This window comes from Ananas comosus, linkage group 13, assembly GCF_001540865.1.
Source record: "Ananas comosus cultivar F153 linkage group 13, ASM154086v1, whole genome shotgun sequence".
In the NCBI taxonomy this organism is placed as follows: Eukaryota; Viridiplantae; Streptophyta; class Magnoliopsida; order Poales; family Bromeliaceae; genus Ananas; species Ananas comosus.
In genome coordinates, this window is record NC_033633.1 from 8,641,681 (window position 1) to 8,665,561 (window position 23,881).

The window sequence follows — 23,881 nt, forward strand, 5'->3', positions numbered from 1 at the left end:
TACAGACCCTTAGGAATTGGAAAGCCTTAAGGATCTAGGAAACGTGAGTGACGTGGAATCAAAGTTAGCGAAAGCATGTGATTGGGTCAAGTTGGGATGTCTCTAATGTGATTGGGGACTAAGTTGAATTGATGTTTGTTCTCTACTCTTGGTGTTGTGTCGGACGGCCGACGACATAATGCTTTGGAGTGAGGATGGATACCTAAGTTGCTTTCGCCGGATTGGGTATGGTTGAGTAATGTTGGTCATGTAGCTAATACGAGTTGCTTCATTTCAGGAAGCAAAGGCACCTCGTGGTGGACCTCGAACAAGGTCAATGCCAGAGGAGCCAAATGCGGCGCCCGAGCAATCCGGAGCGAGTGGCGACGGTGAGCTTCGGGAGCAAATGGCCGCGCTTATTGGCGTGGTACGGCAACAAGCGGAGTCTGTTCAACGCCAAGGGGAGCAGATTCAAAGGCTCCAAGAGGCTTTGGAACGTCAGCAAGCGGCGGCGGCCCAGGCGGGTGTCGAGCATGTCGCGCCCCCTGCGGTGGTGCCGAGCGTAGTTGAGGGAGCGGCGGCAGCGGCAGCTGTGCCAGTCATGGTAGTGCCGGCTGGATCGGGAACCTCAAATCCCGATAGTGCGGCGGTAGAGGCGGAGCGGGAGCGCGTGCTGGCGGCTCTCATTCAGTTCCAGAAGTTCGGTCCACCTAGTTTTGAAGGTGGCATGGTGGAGCCAGCGGTAGTGGAGGCGTGGATCGACTCAATGGAAACGCTCTTCGAGGACTTAAATACCTCGGAGAAAGACAGGGTGTACCTCGCCACCCATTACTTAGAGAAGGCGGCGATGGTGTGGTGGAAGCGAGTTAAGCGGGATCGATCTACCGATCTTCCGCCTATGCTTTGGGACGAGTTCAAGAGAGCAGTGTTCACGAACTACTTCCTCGACACGGTAAAGCGGAGACTACAAGAGAAGTTCCGCAAGTTAAGGCAAGGTGATCGATCGGTGGGGGAATATGAGCAAGAGTTTTCTTACATCATCGACTGCGTCTCGGATGTTGTTCGAGATGACCGGGACCGGGCTGATTGGTTCTTACGAGGACTTCAGCCGAGAATCTATGAGAAGGTGCAAATTCTCAAGTTGACAACCTTTGCGAAGGTCTTCGATCGAGCCTTATGGGCGGAGCACGGCAGTGCCCACGCGCGAGAGGAGCGCGAGGCTATGGCCGAGACAAAGGATAAGGGCAAGAAGCGAGCGTCGGGCGGTGCTGGGGGCCAGTCGAATACAAAGAAACTCCCTCGATATCCCCGACAGTAGTCGAGGAGCTGGAGACCACCTCGGTGCGTCATATGTGGCGGAGAGCACCGAGTGTCGACTTACTCGCAGCGTGAAGGAAAATGTTTCAAGTGTGGCAAACCGGGACATCTTATTCGGGAGTGCCCGAGTTGGACGTCTTCTGCGCCGACGGCGGCATCAGCCTCGTCTACACCGAGACAGTTTGCAGGGTTGCCACCGGCTATGTCGGCTGGACGCGCGTCATCACCGCGTCAGCCGGAGGGATCACGAGCACATAGTGGCCGGGTTTTCGCCACTCAGGTGGAGGAGCAGCCTGCAGCACCAGATGACGTTGTCGCAGGTATTATTCTGATTAATGGCACTAGAGCTAGAGCTTTATTTGATACGGGTGCATTTCATTCATTCATTGGTGCATCCTTTGCGAAAACTCATTTCATCAAAATAGTGCATAATTACGATTATTGGTGGGTCAATGCGCCGGAACATTCGTTCAGAGTGCACGAGGAGTGTTTGGCATGTCCGATTCAGATAGGTGAATGGATCATGCCGATAGACCTACTAGTACTAGACAGAATGTGGGGATTCGATGTTATCTTGGGGACCAATTGGCTCTCCAAGTATTATGCAGTCATAGATTACGAGAGTAAGGTGATCACGTTTCGCAAGCCTAACCAAGAGGAGTTGGTGTATCGCGCGTGTAAAAGCAAGCGCTTCGCGGCGACCATATTGATGGTGAGGGCCAGGAAGATGATCAAGGGTGGATGTAAAGCCTATTTGGCAACCATGATAGATACTCAAAGGGAGCACCCGGAGTTGGGAAATATCCGAGTTGCGTGTGAGTTTTCAGATGTATTTTCGGCGGAGTTACCGGGATTGCCACCGGACCGGGAGGTTGAGTTTATCATTGACTTGATTCCCGGTGCGGCGCCAATCTCAAAGGCTCCGTATAGAATGGCACCGGTGGAGCTAGTGGAATTGAAAGCACAACTACAAGACTTGCTCGATAAAGGCTTCGTAAGGCCGAGCGTGTCACCTTGGGGAGCTCCGGTGCTATTTGTGAAAAAGAAAGATGGTACACTTCGACTCTGCGTGGACTATCGCGAGTTGAACAAAGTGACGGTCAAGAACAAGTACCCATTACCAAGGATTGATGATTTATTCTATCAGTTGCAAGGGTCAAAGGTGTATCCGAAGATTGATCTCCAATCGGGGTATCATCAACTAAAGATTAGGCCGAAGGATGTGCACAAAACGGCGTACCGTATGCGGTATGGCCATTATGAGTTCACGGTAATGCCGTTTGGGCTTACTAATGCCCCGGCAGCGTTTATGGACTTGATGAACCGAGTCTTTTGGCCGTTGTTGGATCGATGCGTCGTGGTGTTCATAGACGACGTGTTGGTCTATTCGAAGAGCGAGGAGGAACATGAAAGGCATTTGAGAGATGTGTTGCAAATCCTCCGACAAGAGAAACTCTATGCTAAGTTAAAGAAATATGACTTCTGGCTGACGGAGGTCGCCTTTTTGGGCCACGTGATATCGGACGATGGAGTCTTGGTAGACCCTAAGAAAGTGGAGGCGATCAAGGATTGGCCTCGTTCGACGAGTGTAGCGGAGGTCCGCAGTTTTCTCGGACTTGCGGGCTACTATCGGCAGTTCGTGGAGGGGTTTGCTAAAATAACCACTCAGCTAACGCGCCTTACTCACAAAGGAGTAAAGTATATTTGGAGCGATGATTGCGATCGGAGCTTCGAGGAATTGAAGGACAGGTTGACGTCGACCCCGGTGCTTGCCTTGCCGACTCCGGGGGAGACCTTCGTAGTGTACAGTGATGCTTCATACAGTGGTCACGGGTGTGTGTTAATGCAAAATGGCCGGGTGATAGCTTATGCTTCACGCCATTTGAAAAGTTATGGAAAGAATTACCCGGTTCACGACCTTGAATTAGCCGCGGTGGTATTCGCGCTAAAGTTATGGACGCATTACCTGTACGGTGAGCATTGTGAGATTTACACAGATCATAAGAGTCTCAAGTACTTGTTCACCCAGAAGGAATTGAACATGCGACAGCGGTGGTGGTTAGAGCTGTTGAAGGACTATGATGTCACTATACTTTACCACCCCGGAAAAGCCAATGTCGTAGCCGACGCGCTGAGTAGGAAATCAGTGGAAAACTTGGCGATGGAGATCACGTCACAACCGTTATTGCAAAACGAAATGCAACGGTTGGGCCTCGAAGTGGTAGCGCCGGGAGTGCCAGCAACACTAGCCGTATTGGTAGTGCAACCGACCTTGTTGGAGAAGATCAAAGAGCTGCAAGCTTCGGATTCTTATCTCCGAAAGGTGCGAAGTGAGGTTGAAAGTGGCAGGGCCGAGGATTTTGGCATTGGACCCGATGGCGCACTTCGATATAGAAATCGTTGGTGTGTGCCTAAAGATGATGAGATACGGAGGGCGATTATGCAAGAAGCGCATCAATCTCCCTATAATATACACCCGGGCGGCACTAAAATGTACAAGGATTTAAAATTGCATTATTGGTGGTCGAGCATGAAAACAGAAATTGGAGAGTTCGTGGCGCAATGCCTTACGTGCGAACAAGTGAAAGCGGAGCGCCGATTTCCGGCGGGAAAGCTACAAAGTCTACCAATACCCGTTTGGAAATGGGAAGATATAGCAATGGATTTCGTTACTGGTTTGCCTCGATCTCAAGGCGGACATGATGCGGTATGGGTGAGAGTGGATCGATTAACGAAATCGGCTCACTTTTTGCCGATTCACACTACGTGGTCGGGAGACAAGCTAGCTCAAGTATACCTTGATGAGGTGGTGAGACTGCATGGGGTTCCGGTGTCAATTATATCGGATCGAGACCCTAGGTTCACTTTTCATTTTTGGAAGAGCTTGCAACATGCGTTGGGCACACGGCTCGACCTCAGTACAGCGTTTCATCCTCAGAGTGATGGGCAATCAGAGAGGACGATACAAATCCTTGAGGATATGTTGCGACCGTGTGTACTTGATTACAGGGGCGGATCGCACAACTACTTGCCAATGGCAGAGTTCGCGTATAATAACGGTTACCACGAAAGCATCGCGATGGCGCCATTTGAGGCATTGTATGGAAAGAGGTGTCGTTCCCCGATTCACTGGAGCGACGTGGGTGAGAGAGTTGCTCTTGGCCCGGATGTAGTGCGGGAGGCGGAGGAAAAGGTTCGTCTTGCCCGTCAACGATTAGCGACGGCGCAATCAAGGGAGAAAAGTTACGCCGACAAGCGAAGAAAAGACTTAGAATTCGCGGTTAGAGACTGTGTATTTGTGAAGGTATCACCGATGCGTGGAGTGAGACATTTTGGGGTCCGCGGGAAATTGAGTCTCCGATATGTCGGACCGTTCGAGGTATTAGAGCGCATTGGCGCGGTGGCGTACAGGATTGCATTGCCACCGAGACTGGCGGGAGTTCACGACGTATTTCACGTGTCGAACCTCCGAAAGGATATTCGCAACTCGACACATGTGTTAGAGTATGAGCTCATGGAGCTACGCGAAGACATGTCGTATGAGGAGTACCCGGTGTGCATCCTCGGTAGAGAAGAAAGAAAGTTGCAGAGTCGCAAAATTCCTTATGTGAAAGTCCAGTGGAGCAATCATGGAGTGCGTGAAGCCACTTGGGAGCTTGAGGAGACTATGCGGAGGATGCATCTGCACTTATTTGAGTCAACGAGTTGAGGTATGATTAATTTCACGGACGAAATTATTTTAAGGGATGGAGAATGTAATATACTGAAACTTCGGTAAATAAATATCGAACTTTAGTCAAATTGACCAAAGTGTGAGGTTGGTACTCTTCGGAAAGGCCGAAGGCGTCAAAAAGGTAAAAGTGCATTGTTGGGAGTTTTCGAGAGCTAAAGAATCAAAAATCTGCTTATTGCATGTAATGCATTGAGAATTTACCTCGAGCTAATTGTGATCAAGTGGTCACAATAATGCTAAAATGCAAATTAAGCATATTTAAACTTAATTAGCAGCTTGTGATCTCTTGTTGACATATTTTGGAAGTGTGGGAATATATATAAGAATGGAATCGAAGTGGCAAAAGAATTCCAATTGCTGAAGTTACTTTAATGCTGAAATTTTGGGTCAATTTGGTCAAAAATGGTCAAATTGATGCCAAATTTGAAATGAAATGCTTCCAAATTAATTTGGTAGCTTGGGAAGGTCATTTGGCATGTTTTAGAAGTGCTCTAGTGAAATTGGAATGATTTAAATGAGAGGAAAAAGAGATTAAGTCTTCTGCTGCTGCTGCTGCTGATGCTGCTGCCCTATACCGGTACACATTTTGGTACCGGTACAGCAGTTACGAATTGGCCTGGACTGCAATGCAGTTTTATGGAATTAAGGGGTTTATGTGCAAAATTTCGTCCTTATCACTTAACCCCAGCTGAGCTGCATGTGTGTACGTGTCCACAGCCCTTTTTCCATCACTTCTTACATCTCTTTCCTTTTCCTTCTCTCTCTAAGCTAAGGAAAAAGAGTTGAAGTTGAGGGATTTGTGTTGACAGCAGCTTGAAGGCTTGTGTGCTGAGGAGAAGTCTGATCCAAGCTTTGGAATTCGGCTAATTGGAGTTGCTGAACAACCAGAGGAAGGTCTCTAATTAAGGTAGGTTGACTAAGACTCAATTTTAATTGAGTTAATTGCCTACAAGGTGACCTGATTCAGGAATTCTTGCTATTAGTGCTAGCTATCCTAGATTGTAAGCTGAGTGTTGTTATTGGTGTTGCCGAAGGGTAGAGGTGGATCATTTGAAGCTGTGGGCAAGTTAATTTCGCAGCAAACGGAGGTAAGCTCATCCCATATTGGATTATAGTCCAATTAATTGCTGTAAAATGGATTAAGTTAAGAGTTATGTTGCTGAAATTTTAGAGTTAGAGCTGAAAGAGAATTGAGTTGAGCACACTTGAGGGGATCTTCGAATTCAGGTAGAAATGAAGTCTAATTCCTGAACAAGAGTGAGTCTAATTGTGGTATAAAGAAGTTGAGAATTACTTTTATGCTGAAATGGTAGAGGGTTAAAGGAGGAAGCCAAAGAATGGCTGCTGCTTGGTAGCTCTGGAACTTCAGCTTGAAGGAAACCAGATGGACTCTCTTTAGTGTTTTGAATTGAAGAGGGGCCTAGCAGAGCTTTGAAATTGGGTAAGATGGATTAGTAGTTGATGGTAAATTAAGTACTTATCCTAAAGAAGAGTTGATGGTGTCCCTGCTACCAGAACTAAACCTTGGAGAATTGGGGGAGTTGGAATCCTGCTGATCCGAAATGCATGAATGGGCCATTGATGCAGGGAGCAAGTAATTCAATATCTAATTAAGGTAATCTTATTCTAATGGTTAATTAGAATCAAGTAAATTGCCTTAGAGATGACACTCACTTGGACTTTATGCTGCTGGTAGTAGCAGATTTGGAATTGAGGCTTATTGGAGCTAGCCGAGGGGTGAAACTAGCTATAGAGGTTGATAATTGAGGTAAGCAACTTGCCCCTCAGCTGAGAATTAATTACAGCTACCCTGGAATTAAGTTTAAAGTTTGATAATGTAAGGTGTCTAGGAAATTAAGTGTAAACTAGAGAAGGTAGGTGCTGAAATTTCAGTCAATGTAGAATTTCAGCATCGAACCCTATTGATAATTGGAGTGGCACTAGCCACTTGATTAGAGATTTGATAAATCTCATATTAGAGCAAAGTTGAAGTTGTTTAACTCTAATCTTTAAATGAAATTGGAGGTAAATTCACTCTAATTTCTGTTTAGAAGAGCTGCTAAGAGAACTAATAAGGACATGAAGCAAGATTTCAGCTTAATGCTGAAATCAATGCGGAATTGACACTTTATATAGCATTGAAATGCTAACTTGTAATATATGAGAATAAGGCTCTAGTTTAATGTCTTCTGATCCTTTATAAATGAGAGTTAAACATGCTCGAACGTCTAAATTGACTTTCAAACAGGTCGACGACACGCTAATTACGGTAAAGACCGTTCTAGTTCTATTTGCATTGAGCTGCGAGAGATAGTCGTCGACGCATTTCGAGACATCGATCTTAGTTGATTGACACCACTACAGGTGGGTGGTGCTATCCGAAGTCTTTGAATCACCTTTTATGTCTATGATATTTCATTGAACATATTTACTTTGTAGTCATGCATTATAGGGTAGTGGCATTGTGAAGGTGATATTTGAATATGTGAATGCTTATCAATATTGAGAAAATGTGAACTTAGAATGTGGACATAGAACCCTATGAATGCATGGACTATAACAATAGTAAATTTGGTGACATTCTAACTAGAGATTTGGTTAGCATCGAAAAATGAAATTGCAACTAGCATAAAGAGCTAGTTAGAATTAAAGTGTGACATTGTCTGTTGTTGAATCCTCTAAAGGAGGATCAGATCATACTCACATAGTCTGTTTTGAGCTTGGTGGTGGTCGCTCGACCCAAGCAGTGCACTCCGGAGTGGTCACTTGATGGGCTAAAGTATTTGCCCTTGGACTAAAGTATCTGTCCAGCAGACGGTCCCGTCGGGAGGCAGCTTAGGGCTCGCCAGGGATTGAGTTGGTGAGTTACAGTTAACCAAATGGTTAGCTAGATTGACTGAGTATTGGTACATTACAGCATGCATGCATATTTACAGTTTTCATATATATCGTTCTTTCAGCTTTGTACAGGCATTGTAGTAGTTACATGTTATAGTTGGTTACTATCTGTTTACTTCTTTTGTCTACATATGCCTGAATAGACCTAATTGGTGAGTCGGCGAGGTCGGCGGCCGAACCCACTGGGAACTTTCAGTAGTTCTCATACCACTAACCATACAGGTTCCAGTGCAAGCGGTGTGGCCGAGGATCGTGGCAAGAGCCCCGCAGCTTAGCTAGCTGACACCAGAGTTTTAGTAGTTTACCATTTTGGGTTTCATGTTTACATTTTGATGTACAGAGACATGTAAGTGAATGTATTATAAAGCATGTAAATAACTAAATGTTTCAGTTATACAGTTCAGTTTGAAAGTTTTAAATTACAGTGAATTTTCAGTATAGCTAGCTTACTATCACTTGTGCTTGTTGCTTGCCCTCGTGCAAGCCATGTATATTGAAATGTTATCCTGAAAATTGTTTATTTCTTTATACATGTACCTGTTGTTGTTGAGCCTTGGGCGGACAGAGGAGGTTCTGTCCGTTCGGCGTCTGTGTACGGGCCCGGATCGACCAAATTGGCGATAGCGAGACGTGACAGATAAGGTGGTATCAGAGCAAGTGATAAGTGAAGTCTAAGATGACCTAGGGGACTCAGGATTGGAAACCTAGGAAACAGGAACGTGAGTGGCGTGAATCAAATGATAGCGAAAGCTAAACAAATTGGGTTAGTTGTTAGTAAGTCTCTAATGTTAATTAGGGGCTAATCCAAGTGTTATTTATATGCAACTAAAAAGAGTTATGTTGGTGGCCAACAACATAAAGCTAAGGGTTGAGTATAAATATGCTTGATTGCTTTCGCCTTATTGGTTTTGCTTTACTAATGTGAATGGTTCATTTCAGGAGAAATGCCACCGCGACGTGCGACGAGATCCACTCCGGCATCACCTTCTGAGGTGCCAGAGCAGTCTGGGTCTAATGATGTTCAGGAGTTGCGTGCTCAGGTGAGCGCGTTAGTCGGGGCTATGCAGAGACAGGAGGAGCATATAAAGAGTCTACAGGATCTAATGTCGCGACATGCGACGACAGCAGCACCTGGGAGTCAGGATGTACCTATATCTGAGGCGCCGACGATCGTGCCTCCTGTTCCGCTGACTGTTCCTCCAGTGATTTTTGGGCCCTCTGATTCTGATGTGACCGCGTTAGAGGCTGAGCGCGCACGATTTGTAAAGGTGTTAGAGGCATTTTTGCGGTTTAATCCGTCTATGTTTGATGGAAAAGAAGCCAATCCGTGGGTAGTAGAGACATGGCTTACAGCGATGGAGGTATTATTCGAGGACATTTACACTTTGGAAAGGGATAAAGTTCCTTTGGCGGCACACTGCTTTGAGAAAGATGCTCAGATCTGGTGGCAAAAGGCCAAGAAGAAGCGGGCATCAAACCTACCACCGCTCACTTGGGAGGAGTTTCGCGAGATGTTATTTATGGAGTACTTTCTCGACAGCGATAAAAGGAAAATGAAGGAAGACTTCCGCAAGTTGAGACAGGGAAACCGTTCGGTACGGGAGTACAAACGGGAATTTACTCATTTGGTGAACTCTGTGCCTGGTATGGTTCATACGGATTGAGATCGAGCGGAGTACTTTGAGCGGGGGTTGCGACCTGATATATTCAGGACAGTCAATGCTCTGAAGTTAAAGACATTTGAGGAGGTCCTGGATCGAGCTCTTTGGGTTGAGCGCGGGAATGCGATTGCGCGTGATGAACGCGAATCGTTTGAAAGAGAACGAGAAAGAGAAAAAGGAAAAAAAAGGACTACTAGTGGTGCCGGGGGACAATCGAGCTCTAAACGGCCCCCTCGGTATCCACGTTCTCAGTCGAGGTATCAGGGACCCCCGAGGTGTGTGATTTGTGGCGGGAATCACCGACCGTCGGTTTGTTCACAGCGTGAGGGCAAGTGTTACAAGTGTGGGCAGCCGGGACATATGATTCGTGATTGCCTGAGGGGAGCATCACCTGCACAGTCCACAGCTTCAGTCCAGTCACCCTCCAGACAGCGTTCTGGTCTACCACCTGTTATGTCAGCTGGACGTACTTTTGTGCCGCGTCAGTACGAGCCATCTCGATCTGCATCGAGTACCCGTATGGACGCACCTCGATCTGCACCGAGTGGTCGTGTATTTGCAGCCCAGGCAGAGGAGCCGGCCGTAGTTGATGACGTCGTGGCAGGTATTGTTTTACTTTATGGCACTAGATCTCGTGCATTATTTGACACAGGTGCATCGCATTCATTCATCAGTAGTTCATTTGCTAAGACGCATGACATTGAGATTTCGGATAGTGCTGATGCCTGGTGGGTATATGCCCCTGAGCACACATTTAGTGTCCATGAAGTGTGTGTGGCATGTCCAGTACAGGTTAGTGATTGGATTATGCCAGCAGACTTGCTAGTGCTAAGCCGCATGAAAGGCTTTAATGTGATCGTTGGAATGGATTGGCTTGTAAAGTACTATGCCACGATTGATTGTGAAAGTAAAGTAATTACTTTTCGTGAACCTGGGCAAAAAGAAGTTGTATATCGGGCGTGCAAGAGTTCGCTCTTTGCATTGATCGTATCGTCGACGAGGGCGAGAAAGTTGATTAGTAGTGGATGTGCGGCCTATTTGGCGACTGTAGTGGAGACTCAAAAGGAACTTCCAGCACTGAGTGATATTACAGTGGTTCGAGAGTTTCCTGATGTATTTCCTGCGGAGTTACCGGGATTGCCGCCGGATCGGGAAATTGAGTTCGTTATTGACTTGGTTCCCGGGACGGCGCCAATTTCGAAGGCTCCGTACAGAATGGCACCTGCTGAGTTGAGAGAGCTGAAAGCTCAGTTGCAGGATTTGATGGATAAAGGCTTTGTGAAGCTTAGTGTATCACCGTGGGGAGCCCCAGTACTGTTTGTAAAGAAAAAAGACGGAACGCTTCGGCTTTGCGTTGATTATCGCGAGCTGAACAAGGTCACAATTAAGAATAAATACCCGTTGCCACGGATTGATGACTTATTTGATCAGTTACAGGGATCAAGGGTGTATTCAAAGATTGATCTCCAATCAGGTTATCACCAATTGAAGATCAAACCAGAGGATGTGCACAAGACAGTGTTTCGCACTCGTTATGGTCATTATGAATTTACAGTGATGCCGTTTGGACTGACCAATGCCCCTGCAGCGTTCATGGATCTGATGAACAGGATCTTTAAGCCGCTGTTGGATCAGTGTGTGGTGGTATTTATAGATGATATCCTGATCTTTTCTCGAAGTAATGAGGAGCACGAAGAACACTTGAGAACAGTGATGCAAATTCTTCGGGAGAAACAGTTATATGCCAAATTGAAGAAATGTGAATTTTGGCTGCGAGAGGTCGCATTTTTGGGGCATGTGATTTCTGAGGGTGGTGTAGCTGTTGACCCAAAGAAAGTAGAGGCAATTAAGGATTGGCCTCGCCCGACGACTGTTCCAGAGATCTGCAGTTTTCTTGGACTTGCGGGGTATTATAGATGGTTCATGGAGGGATTCGCGAAGATTACTACTCAACTAACGCGTCTTACACATAAAGGAACCAAATATGTGTGGAGCGAAGAATGTGATCGAAGCTTTTGGGAGTTGAAAGAAAGATTGACTTTGACTCCTATTCTGGCCTTGCCGATTTCGGGGGAGAGTTTTGTGATCTACAGTGATGCTTCCTACAGTGGACTTGGGTGTGTACTTATGCAGGGTGGTCGAGTGATTGCTTATGCGTCTCGCCAGTTGAAGAACTATGAAAAGAATTATCCTATTCATGACTTGGAATTAGCGGCGGTGATCTTTGCACTGAAGTTGTGGAGACATTACCTTTATGGCGAGCATTGTGAAATTTATACTGATCACAAGAGCCTGAAGTATTTATTCACCCAGAAAGAGCTGAATATGCGACAACGCCGGTGGTTAGAATTGTTGAAAGATTATGATGTTAATATTCTATACCACCCAGGAAAGACCAATGTGGTTGCGGATGCACTGAGTAGGAAGTCTGTGGAGAACTTGGCTATGGCGATCACGCATCAACCATCGTTGCAGAATGAAATGCGACGGTTTGATCTTGAGGTAGTAGCTCCAGATGTACCAGCTATTCTTGCCGCTCTAGTTGTTCAACCGACCTTGTTGGAACGGATTAAAAATCGGCAATCTTTAGATCCGTATCTCCAAAAGGTGCGGTGTGAAGTTGAGAGCGAGCGTAGTGGTGATTTCACAGCTGGATCTGATGGAGCACTTCGGTTTCGCAACCGGTTGTGCGTGCCTAAAGACGAGGAAGTTCACAGGACTATACTACAGGAAGCTCATCATTCACCCTATAGTGTGCATCCAGGTGGCACTAAAATGTACGAGGATCTTAAAGTGCATTATTGGTGGCCTGGAATGAAGAAGGATGTTGGACAGTTTGTGGCGCAGTGTTTGACTTGTCAGCAAGTTAAAGCGGAGCGCAGGTTTCCCGCGGGAAAGTTACAGAGCTTGCCTATTCCGGTCTGGAAGTGGGAGAACATTGCGATGGACTTCATTATTGGATTACCTCGATCACAGGCTGGTCATGATACCATTTGGGTGATTGTTGATCGATTGACGAAATCGGCGCATTTCTTGCCGATTCATGTTACTTGGTCAGGGGACAAGTTAGCACTGGTGTACCTCGACGAGATTGTGAGATTACACGGAGTCCCGACGTCGATTGTATCTGATCGAGACCCGCGGTTTACATCTCACTTCTGGAGGAGTTTACAAGATGCTCTTGGCACACGTCTTGATTTTAGTACAGCTTTTCATCCTCAGACCGATGGACAGTCGGAGAGGACGATTCAGATATTGGAGGACATGCTACGGGCGTGTGTACTCGACTTCAGAGGGAGTTGGCATGATTCCTTAGCGATGGCTGAGTTTGCATATAATAATAGTTATCAGGAAAGCATTGTAATGGCACCGTTTGAAGCCCTCTACGGGAGAAAGTGTCGATCCCCTATCCATTGGAGTGAGGTAGGAGAAAGAATGGCTCTTGGTACGGATGTACTCCACGAGGCGGAGGAAAAGGTACGCCTAGTCCGTCAGAGGTTGTTAACGGCCCAGTCACGTCAACAAAGTTATGCCAATAAATGTTGAAAGAATTTGGAGTTTGCGGTTGGCGATCGGGTATTGTTGAAAGTGTCGCCAATGCGCGGGATAAAGAGATTTGGAGTTCGAGGAAAGCTTAGTCCTCGATACATTGGACCTTACGAAATCCTAGAGCGAGTTGGAGCAGTAGCCTTTCGTTTGGCTCTACAGCCAAAATTTGAAGGAATTCACAATGTGTTTCATGTTTCGAATCTCCGAAAATATGTGCATCATTCAGGGCATATTCTAGAGTTTGAACCAGTGGATTTACAGGAGAATATGACATATGAAGAGTACCCAATATGCGTCTTGGATCGCGAGGTAAAAGAGTTGCGAAATCGCACCATCCCCTACGTGAAAGTACAATGGAGCAATCACTCCGGACGAGAGGCTACTTGGGAGTTGGAAGAAGCTATGCGTGAATCCTATCCTCACCTATTCAACCAGGAGAATTGAGGTATGAATTTAAGTTTCGAGGACGAAACTATTTAAGGAGGGGAGATTGTAATGCATTGAGAATTTACCTCGAGCTAATTATGATCAAGTGGTCACAATAATGCTAAAATGCAAATTAAGCATATTTAAACTTAATTAGCAGCTTGTGATCTCTTGTTGACATATTTTGGAAGTGTGGGAATATATATAAGAATGGAATTGAAGTGGCAAAAGAATTCCAATTGCTGAAGTTACTTTAATGCTGAAATTTTGGGTCAATTTGGTCAAAAATGGTCAAATTGATGCCAAATTTGAAATGAAATGCTTCCAAATTAATTTGGTAGCTTGGGAAGGTCATTTGGCATGTTTTAGAAGTGCTCTAGTGAAATTGGAATGATTTAAATGAGAGAAAAAAGAGATTAAGTCATCTGCTGCTGCTGCTGCTGATGCTGCTGCCCTGTACCGGTACACATTCTGGTACCGGTACAGCAGTTACGAATTGGCCTGGACTGCAATGCAGTTTTATGGAATTAAGGGGTTATGTGCAAAATTCCGTCCTTATCACTTAACCCTAGCTGAGCTGCATGTGTGTACGTGTCCACAGCCCTTTTTCCATCACTTCTTACATCTCTTTCATTCTCCTTCTCTCTCTAAGCTAAGGAAAAAGAGTTGAAGTTGAGGGATTTGTGTTGACAGCAGCTTGAAGGCTTGTGTGCTGAGGAGAAGTCTGATCCAAGCTTTGGAATTCGGCTAATTGGAGTTGCTGAACAACTAGAGGAAGGTCTCTAATTAAGGTAGGTTGACTAAGACTCAATTTTAATTGAGTTAATTGCCTACAAGGTGACCTGATTCAGGAATTCTTGCTATTAGTGCTAGCTATCCTGGATTGTAAGCTGAGTGTTGCTATTGGTGTTGCCGAAGGGTAGAGGTGGATCATTTGAAGCTGTGGGCAAGTTAATTTCGCAGCAAACGGAGGTAAGCACATCCCATATTGGATTATAGTCCAATTAATTGCTGTAAAATGGATTAATAGACAGTGGTGCATATGGACCACCGTCCGCTTCAGTACCTCCAAACGCAATCAAAATTGCAACAGGCGCGTCACATGAAATGGATGACGTACTTGCAGCAGTTCAATCTGGTGATCAAGTACAAAAAAGGCGCTCACAACAAACTGGCTGATATGCTATCACAACCACCAGTGGCAGCACTTTGCTTGTCGACATTCATGCAAGTTCAGCTAGATTTTCATAACTATGCAAGCTTATTTGCAGAAGACTCAGATTTTCAACGAGCACTGGCTGACATCGAAGCAAGACGACCTACTGAGTTTGTCTTGCAAGGCGGTCTACTGTACAAAGGTGCACTGCTATGTGTCCTAAAGATGACAATCGAGTACAATGGATTCGAGAAGTCCATACCTCGAAGGTGGCGGGTCACTTCGGGGTGAACAAAACATTGCAGAATCTCCAGCGCTATGTCTATTGGCCTCACATGCAAAACGATGTGGCGCGATTTGTGAAGGGATGCGTCCTATGCTGTACATCCAAGCCCGCAAATCGAAAGGTGGGCCTCTATGCCCCTTTTCCGGTGCCGACTCGTCCTTGGGAAAGTATCTCCATGGACTTCTTAGGAGGCCTCCCGAGGACCCGACGAGGACACGACTACCTTTATGTGGTGATCGATCGATTCTCCAAGATGATAGTACTTGTGCCATGTAAGAAGGCAATCACCGGCGAAGAAACTACGCGGCTATTCTTCTAACACGTTTGGACACATTTTGGACTACCAACTTCGATTGTGTCTGACCGTGATAGCTGTTTTATAAGCAACTTTTGGCGGTCTTTGTGGTCCATGATGGACACAAAGCTACAACGGAGCACGGCTTTCCATCCTTAAATCGATGGTCAAACAGAAGTGGTCAACCGGACAATTGTACATCTACTGTGAGGATATAATGCTCGACATCCCAAGACTTGGGACGAGAGCCTTCCATACTTGCAGTTCGCGTTCAATCGAGCTATACACAGTTCCACTGGCAAGACTCCTTTTGAGGTGTGCTTGGGTTATTTACCACCAAGCCCATTTGATTTGGCATTCACAGTCGAGCAACCGCAAACCACCAAGGAAAAAAATAAAATGGCAAAGGCACAACGCTTCTTGGAGAGCATTCAGAAAGTGCATAGCGAGGTGGAGCGACAATTACAAAAATCTCAGCAGGAATATAAAGAACGACATGATCGACATTGAGTGAAAGGCGACTTCCGAGAGGGTGATCTCGTCTGGCTCCATCTCAACAAAGAGTGCTTGAAAGGCGAGGGTAAGAAACTTAAACCCATTCGTTATGAACCTTTCAAGATCCTAAGCAGAATTGGCGAGAATGCTTATAAATTGGAGTTGCCCGCATACATGAGGATGTATTCGATCGTCAATATCAAAACCTAAAGTCCTTCAGGCATCAATGCTGGATGATAAGCCCGGAGAAGTACTGCCATCCGTGGAAGATCTCGTGGTAGAACGCGAAAAGCGGCTAACTGAGGATACTATCCTAGAACGCAAGGTCACGACGACAAACAAAGGTGAACGTGAATCCTTCCGTGTTGGACAGAAAGGTCAAAAGCCAAGTGCCGCTAAGTGGTTCACAAGGGACACTGAAAAACTCAGTTTCCTCACTTGTAGTTCTAGATCTAGCAGGTGCTGGTTCCTCTCAAAATTGGGGAGCCATGATCTGGGACGATCAAACCATTCGCATAAGTCTCAATCGTTGCGGATAAGGCAGAGGTCGTTCCAACTAATTCGGTTAGGATAAGACGGAAATGGTTACAACTAATTCTGTTAAGATATGGATCGAGAGGATTCCAACTAATTCGGTTAAGATATGAATCGAACTAATTCGGTTAAGATATGAATCGAGACGGTTCCAACTAAGCCATTCCAACTAATTCGGTTAAGATATGAATCGAGACGGTTCCAACTAATTCGGTTAGGATAAGATCGAGGTGGTTTCAATTACTTCGGTTAGAACAAGAATAAGTTGTTATTTTGTTCTTATCTTCTTGTAAGACGGAAGGCTATAAATAGGAGCCCTACTTGCTCTTGTAAATCATTCCAGTTTTAGAGAGAATTAATATACAGACTCTTCCGCATACAAATATTGTGTTCTTTTTTTTTCTTTCTTTTAAATATGGTTTCAAATATCCATCGGGGAGACGTTGCGACATAGCTTCCTCCTCCGACGGATCACATGGCCTCTTCTTTCTTCTTCTTTGCCTATGAAGAGTTGGTGTATGTGCGCAAACGATATAATGGCAATTATTTTTGTCAGTTTGATCAACGACCGTCCTCGTGATAGGCTCGACCTGATCAAACCCTGCATTGAATCGTTACTACATCGTGCATGCATGTTCACTAAGCTTCCCGAACATCGCTTCCGCTATCATGACTATGAAAACTCAACATGTGCGCAATCCTTATGTCGGTGGGAGATTGAGCAGCCATCTTCGCCATAGGCTCGACACAATCACACCCAATATTGGATTTACGCTCTCGCCATACCCATGTTCATGTCTACTATATCGAGTGGCCGTCTTCGTGATAGGCTCGACACGTCAAATCCTTACAAAAATAAATAACTTAAAATAATAAAATAATAAGATAATAAAATAAATATTTAAACCGGGTCGCCATCCTCGTGATGATTCAGGTTCCGTTCGTTAAACCGGATCGCTGTCCTCATGATAGGCTTGACCAGGTCGCCGTCCTCGTGATAGGCTAGATCCCAGTTCGGTTCGTTAAATCGGGCTGCCGTCTTCGTTATAGACTTGACCCGGGTTCATTTCGTTAAACCGGGTCGCCGTCCTTGTGATAGACTAGACTTGGGTTCGTTTAACTAAACCGCGTCGCCGTCCTCGTGATAGGCATGACCTAGATTTATTTCATTAGATCAGGTTACCGTCCTCATGATAGGCTAGATCCGGGTTCATTTTATTTAACCGGATCGTCGTCCTTGTGATAGGCTTGATTTGGGTTCAATTCATTAAACCAAATTACCGTCCTAGTGATAGGCTTGATTTGGGTGTGATAGGCTTGATTTGGGTTCGGTTTATTAAACCGGATCGCCGTCTTCACAATAGGCTTGATCTAGTTCGGTTAAACCAAATTGACTACATAAATGCTTGATTTGAACCAAGCGTAATATAAGCATGAGTTCAATTTTAACTTAATAAAAAAATAGGGAGAAATAAATAACCAGAACAGAGTCTAAGCCAAACCGGTTTGGATACAAACTCAAATTGAACCAAACCCAAGTCAATGACGGATCACGCCGATAATGGATCAAAAATAAATTAAGCCAAAGTTGGTGAACCAAATCTAAAATGGTGAACAAAACCCCTAACGGTGAACTAAGCCCAGTTGTAAACCATATACAAGACATTAAACGGAACTCACAACAGTGAACTGAAACCGAGATGGTGCACCAAAGGTCAAATCCAAGGTGGTGAATCAAAACCATTACGCCAAACCAAATAAATCGAATCTAAGACAGTGAACAAAACATATGGTGGTAAACCAAACCGAATCAAATCACAAACCGATTCTACTTAGACAAACTAAAAAGGATTCAACTTGAAAAGAATCATGAGTCCAAGGCGAGTGGCTTTTTTGCCTTCCCACGAGCTTCTGTTTGGAAAAGAATTTTGATGATGCTTTCTCGCATGCAGCTTTCACAAAGCAATCAGTCATGTACACTTAGTGGCAAACCATCAATCATATCCTTCTTATATACGAACTCTAATTCGTCAAAAGTCAAATGCCCAAACCTTTCGTGCCATAACCAATTTTCATCAATAGATTTTGAAAATCAATATGCATAGGACAAATCTTATTCTTTACCATGGAAACTTCAGCACGTAATTTCGCTTTCTTGTCAACTTTATGAATAAGACATTTAGAATTTTCAAACACTAAAAAATATCCAAAAGTAAGAAATTGGCCAAAACTAAATAAATTTGCATCTGATCCGGGAACATAAATAACGTATGATATTTTAGTAATTTCGAAAATGTAACGACTCGACCTACTAGCAATAATAACTCGTTGGGCCAAAACCACTGGCCCAAAATGCTTAAGCCCAGTTATCATTACTAGGATGGAGTCCTCTTATATGCCCAATAACAATTTTATTCCCATCCGGTGTGGGAATATTGGGTGTCACAGACTCCCCCCATTTAGGCCCTGACCTCCTTATCAACCCTAAATACACATAGCCCAAGATCACCACGCGATGTGAGACTTGTCTCGCTAGCCTTTGTCATTTCAACCCTGACTTATCCTGTCATTCATCGATCCTGTCTTAATCTGTCATTCCGACTCTAGATAAGCCAAGATTCATCTCACACTTCTGGCTAGTGAACCGGCTCTGATACCAAATGTAATAATCCGACCCACTAACAATAATAACTTATTGGGTCAAAACCACCGACCCAAATTGCTTAAGCCTAGTTATCATTACTAGGGTAGAGTCCTCTTATATATTCAATGACAATTCCATTCGCATCCGATGTGGGACTATTGGGGTGTCACATAAAAACACTTTTTTTGCTTGTGCTTCACAAACTCGGCTATCTCCCATTTTGACTAGCTTCTGTATCTATTTACTATTCATTTTAATAAATAAATTTTCTCTTCCTGTCATGTGAGCACTGCAACTACTATTCAAATACTAGATATTTTCTGAATAATTGTTTATGGTTTAACAACCAAAAAGAATGTCAGATTCTACATACTTAGCATCAACCGATGCATTATTGCTGAAAATTTTCAGTGAGGCCATATTTCTTATAATAATAATATTGGATATTCTTATAGGTGCTAGCTTTTGGTCCGATCTATATGATCTACTGCCACTTCATTGACTTGTCATCCCACATTTATCTCCACGTATTTCTACGCCCCACGACCATGATCACGTCCTCTACCACAGCCTCGGTATGATGATACTTGTCAGCTACAATCTATCTGTGAAATATTTAACTAAGTCATAAAAGCATTCTCAATAAAATTTTCATGAGGCCTATCTATTCGTTTTTCATGTAATAAAGGAAATCCAAGTAATTCACTACATGATTATTTAGAAAAATCTTTTGACTCTTTTATTATTGAAACAATATGTTCATACTTGCATGTTAAGCTTCATAAAATTTTTTTTACAACTATTTTGTCAACGATAGCATAACCATAAGTACTCATCTGTGTAATTACCATCATTCTTGAAAAGAAAGAATAGTTATTTTCGCCTTGCATAAAAAAAGTTTCAAATTTTCTTTTAATGTTCAAACTCTTAATACCTTGTGGTTCCTTGATATTCGATTTGTAATGTGTCCCCATGTCTCATTTGCTTTCTTTGCCGCAATAATATGAGAAAAATTTTCTCATCAATAGCTTGCTGAATGACGAACAATGCCTTCGCATCTTAATTTCCTCATGGTATTTGGGCTTGCATCTGTGGATCCTTTCTCTAAAAGATCCCACAAATCTTCTGACCACAGGAGCGTCACACCTTGACGTAGAGAAATAAAAAATCCCGGCGGTATGTGTTGTTTATTACTTTCAATCTATATTTATTGGAGATCTAGATGCTTAGAGATATGCTGATTTTGTATCTTGCAACTGCAAGCTGAAGTGTAGAACTTAATTAGAGCAATTTAAATTCATAAACTTTAGCATTAATTAGTGTAATTTGCTTTTATGTCAACTGAAAGTGCACATATTGAAAGTGTGTGCCATGAAGTTTATTTTTGTTTTGGCATTTTGTATTATTTTATATATTATAACAAATTTGATAAAAAATTGATGTTTTACTTTATTTCTTTTGTAGAGTTAGCAAATGAAAGGCATAAGATTGTTTCGCACGGCATATTTTGGAGACTTCTACAAGGTGTGTGGAGTACTGATTCCTTATTTTGCCACGATCATTTATGTAATTATAGGGAGAGCTGATAACTTTGATATTCAAAAAAATTAGTTGATATTCTAATGGATAAAACAATTTCGATTTTCTTTTTTGGACTTTGTTTTGCTATTTGTGAAACTTATTGTGAGATTCCCAAATAATCATATATATAAGATATAATAAGACTAAAACTCTTAATCCGGTTATAGCATTTTGGGCGGTAGTTAGGTCCAAAAGGTTAAGAAAGTTAAGCGTGCTAGGACTAGATTAGCCCTAGGATAAGTGACCCCCTAAAAAGTGGGGCGTCACAGTTGGTATCAGAGCTAACTACCAATCGTAAGTATGAGATAAGTCTCAATTGAGCCAGCTTATATAGCGGGGAGAGCGAGGCTTTTATGCTTGATGACTGTTGTGGATAGATCGCACTCCCCCACAAAGTCGGTTGTGGCTAACTAACGAGGACGTTAGGGCTTAAAGGAGGGGAGAACGTGAGACCCCTAAATAGTCCTATATATAAGATATAATAGAACTAAAACTCTCAACCTGGCTATAGTATTTTGGGCAGTAGTTAGGTCTAAGAAGTTAAGAGAATTAAGCGTGCTAGGGTTTGAGTAGTTCTAGGATAGGTAATCTCCTGAGAAGTGGGGCGTCATTATAATTGATAATTATTTTTAATATAAATATACTTCATTATTAACTAGCCAACCACAAATTTCTATATAAACTAATTAATTAATATTAGCTCAATGACCACCTTCATTGACAATTAGAAATGTTGCTAAAATTGATTGTATTAGCATCATTATCTAACTGCCACTAAATGAAAATTTAATTACCAAATAGAGTATCTTTTAGCAATATTTATTTTATGTTTCTAATTAATTTCAATCACCAATATTTAGTTTATATGCTGCTAATACTTTCATTAACACAAGCATAGACAACATATAATACTAAATATTGTTAAAAATTTTGACAATATTTACAAACTTTTAGCAGCATAAATAAATACCTCCGAAGATCAATTTTCCTGTAGTAAGGCAGAGGCAAGCCATTTATATGGAGTCAGGTCCTCTCTCTCTCTCTATACACACATGCACAATTGGTTAGATTAGGTATTGGCTTTTACGTGTCTATATTTATTTAATAAGTTGACCAATTAAAGCACAAACGAGCCTAACGCCCATCTTATAACCGTAGTTACTTAATTCAAATTCGACAAAAGTTTGGTACGTACAGGTATAACACGAATAAAATTTATATTCTAATTTTAAAATTTGTCAAAAGTTAGAACTTAAAAACAAATTCATAAATTATTCGGATACGCGATTTATACGAAAATTATACATTCACCAATTAAAAATCGGGATAAAAAATTCAGCTATTAAATTAATTTTTTTCTTTAAATTTATGCTACTAGCATAAATAATTAAAATTTTTAAGAATATAAAAAAAAACCGAGATACAAAATAAAGTATATTAAGTAAAAAAAAATAATAACAAAATTCATTATTGTCTCCATCTTCATCTTCTTCATGAACCACATATTTCAAATTATTCGCGAATAATAAATCAAACCTAAAAATTCACGTTGCAATCCAATTTTTTGAGAAAAAAATTATATATAGATTGTTTTATTCAGATTTTTAATAATTTATAAGTAAGTCTCAAATAATTAGCTATGTTTATAACATCTTAGCCATATATGGAGATTAGGACATTTCCGCTTGTCATTCTACTAGGAGCCATCCTATATATGCAATTTACCATGGGATGCCTCCCTCGTAATTTTTTGTCCTCATTTGGGTGTCAACTAACTAATCCATTCTTTCTTATACGACAAGGCCCACCATTTCATCCCCTCTCTCTCTCTCTCTCTCTCTCTCTCTCTCTCTCTCTCTCTCTCTCTTCCGACTCTCGCTCTCCATCCCTAATCCCTGGGACCCCCCCTCCTCGAAATTCCAACAACAAAAAAAAGGAAAAAAGAGAGAGTAACCATGGGGAGAAAGAAACGTACAGAAACAAGTAGGAAAGAATTGAAAGAAAGAAATAACCCTGGTTAATCGATGCGAAGCGACGGCCGGTGGGCCGAAATTCGACTCGTCTGGCGATGGCGACGCCTCCCATCGACCGCCAACACCAACACCTCCACCTCCGTCCTCCTCCGCCGAGCCCAACCATCGCACCGGCATCGGTGCGCTCCCTCCCGATGCTCCTCCCTGTCTTCATCCTTTTCTTCGTACTCCTCTCCTTCCTCTCCGTCTTCCTCTGCCGCGACCTCCTCCACTTCGCCTCCCTTTGGCTGCACCGCCGTCGCCGCCTCCTCCGCTCCCCCGGCGCCGCTGCCACAGGTGATCAGGGAGCGAAGGCGGGCGGGCTGGATTCGAGAATCCTTGCGTCGTTCCCGATGATACCGTACTCGGCGGTTAAGGGCATGCAGGAGGGGAAGTGCGGAATAGAGTGCGCGGTGTGCTTGGCGGAATTCAGCGGCAGCGATGCCGTGCGGCTGCTGACGGTGTGCTGCCACGCATTCCACCCGGCGTGCATCGACTCGTGGCTCGACACCCACAGCACCTGCCCTCTCTGCCGCTCCGACCTCAAGGCGCCGCCCGACGAGGCCGCCGTCATGGCCGTTCGCGAGGTCGTAGACGGCAACAACGGCGGCAGAGAAAGAAGCGAGAGCCACACGATCACGATCCCGATCCCGATCCCGGAGGAAGCGGCGGACCATAAATCGCAGTCGTCGATCGAGGACCTCAATCACAATTGAGATCGATCGAGAGGCCACGTACGTACGTATGGTGAAAAATGCATGGTTAGTGACTTATAGGCTTGCCGATCGATCGAGGAGCAAATGGCCACGCAGTTCCGCGTCGTGCTGACTTTAATTAGCTGCCATATTAATATTATATATACATATTCTTAATTTAATTAGACCTCGTTTGGCATTATTGTCATTTTTTACTTAATATAATATAAAAACGAGATGGTGAATTTTCATTTAATCCTTTCACTTAAAATGTTTATTTCGCAACAAGAAACAAAATTTTTAAAAGCAACAATCCTTTTGCTTCCAGATGTTTTTTAAATTTGTAGTGTGCATTGCAAATTAACCAACTTCTAATAACAAAAAAGAAAAAATCTCCTGGCATATCAAATTATTCAGACTTAGTATTCAAAAAATATAAAAAAGTGACAACAATACTAAACGAGGCCCTATTTTTTTTTTTTTGTTTTCATCTTTAGATATCTCATTTGAGTATGTATTGTTTCCCTCCGCCGTAGGATGGAGATGAGGAAGAGAGACAACAGAATTCTATGGGAAAGCTCCCCATAATGAAGTAGCTAGGGATCACCGTCATTTCTTGC

General features: G+C 43.5%; 1 protein-coding gene and 1 long non-coding RNA gene across 2 annotated transcripts; both read left to right on the forward strand.

The window, feature by feature from the left end:
- Positions 5,845-6,256, forward strand: LOC109719154. Its single transcript, XR_002218625.1, has 3 exons — positions 5,845-5,936; positions 6,013-6,117; positions 6,201-6,256. It is a non-coding gene; the product is annotated as an uncharacterized LOC109719154 (long non-coding RNA).
- On the forward strand, positions 22,415-23,517 carry LOC109719757 (RING-H2 finger protein ATL29-like). The gene has a single exon (XM_020246570.1). The coding sequence runs from the start codon at positions 22,623-22,625 to the stop codon at positions 23,280-23,282; it is 660 nt and encodes a 219-aa protein (XP_020102159.1). The 5' UTR covers positions 22,415-22,622; the 3' UTR covers positions 23,283-23,517.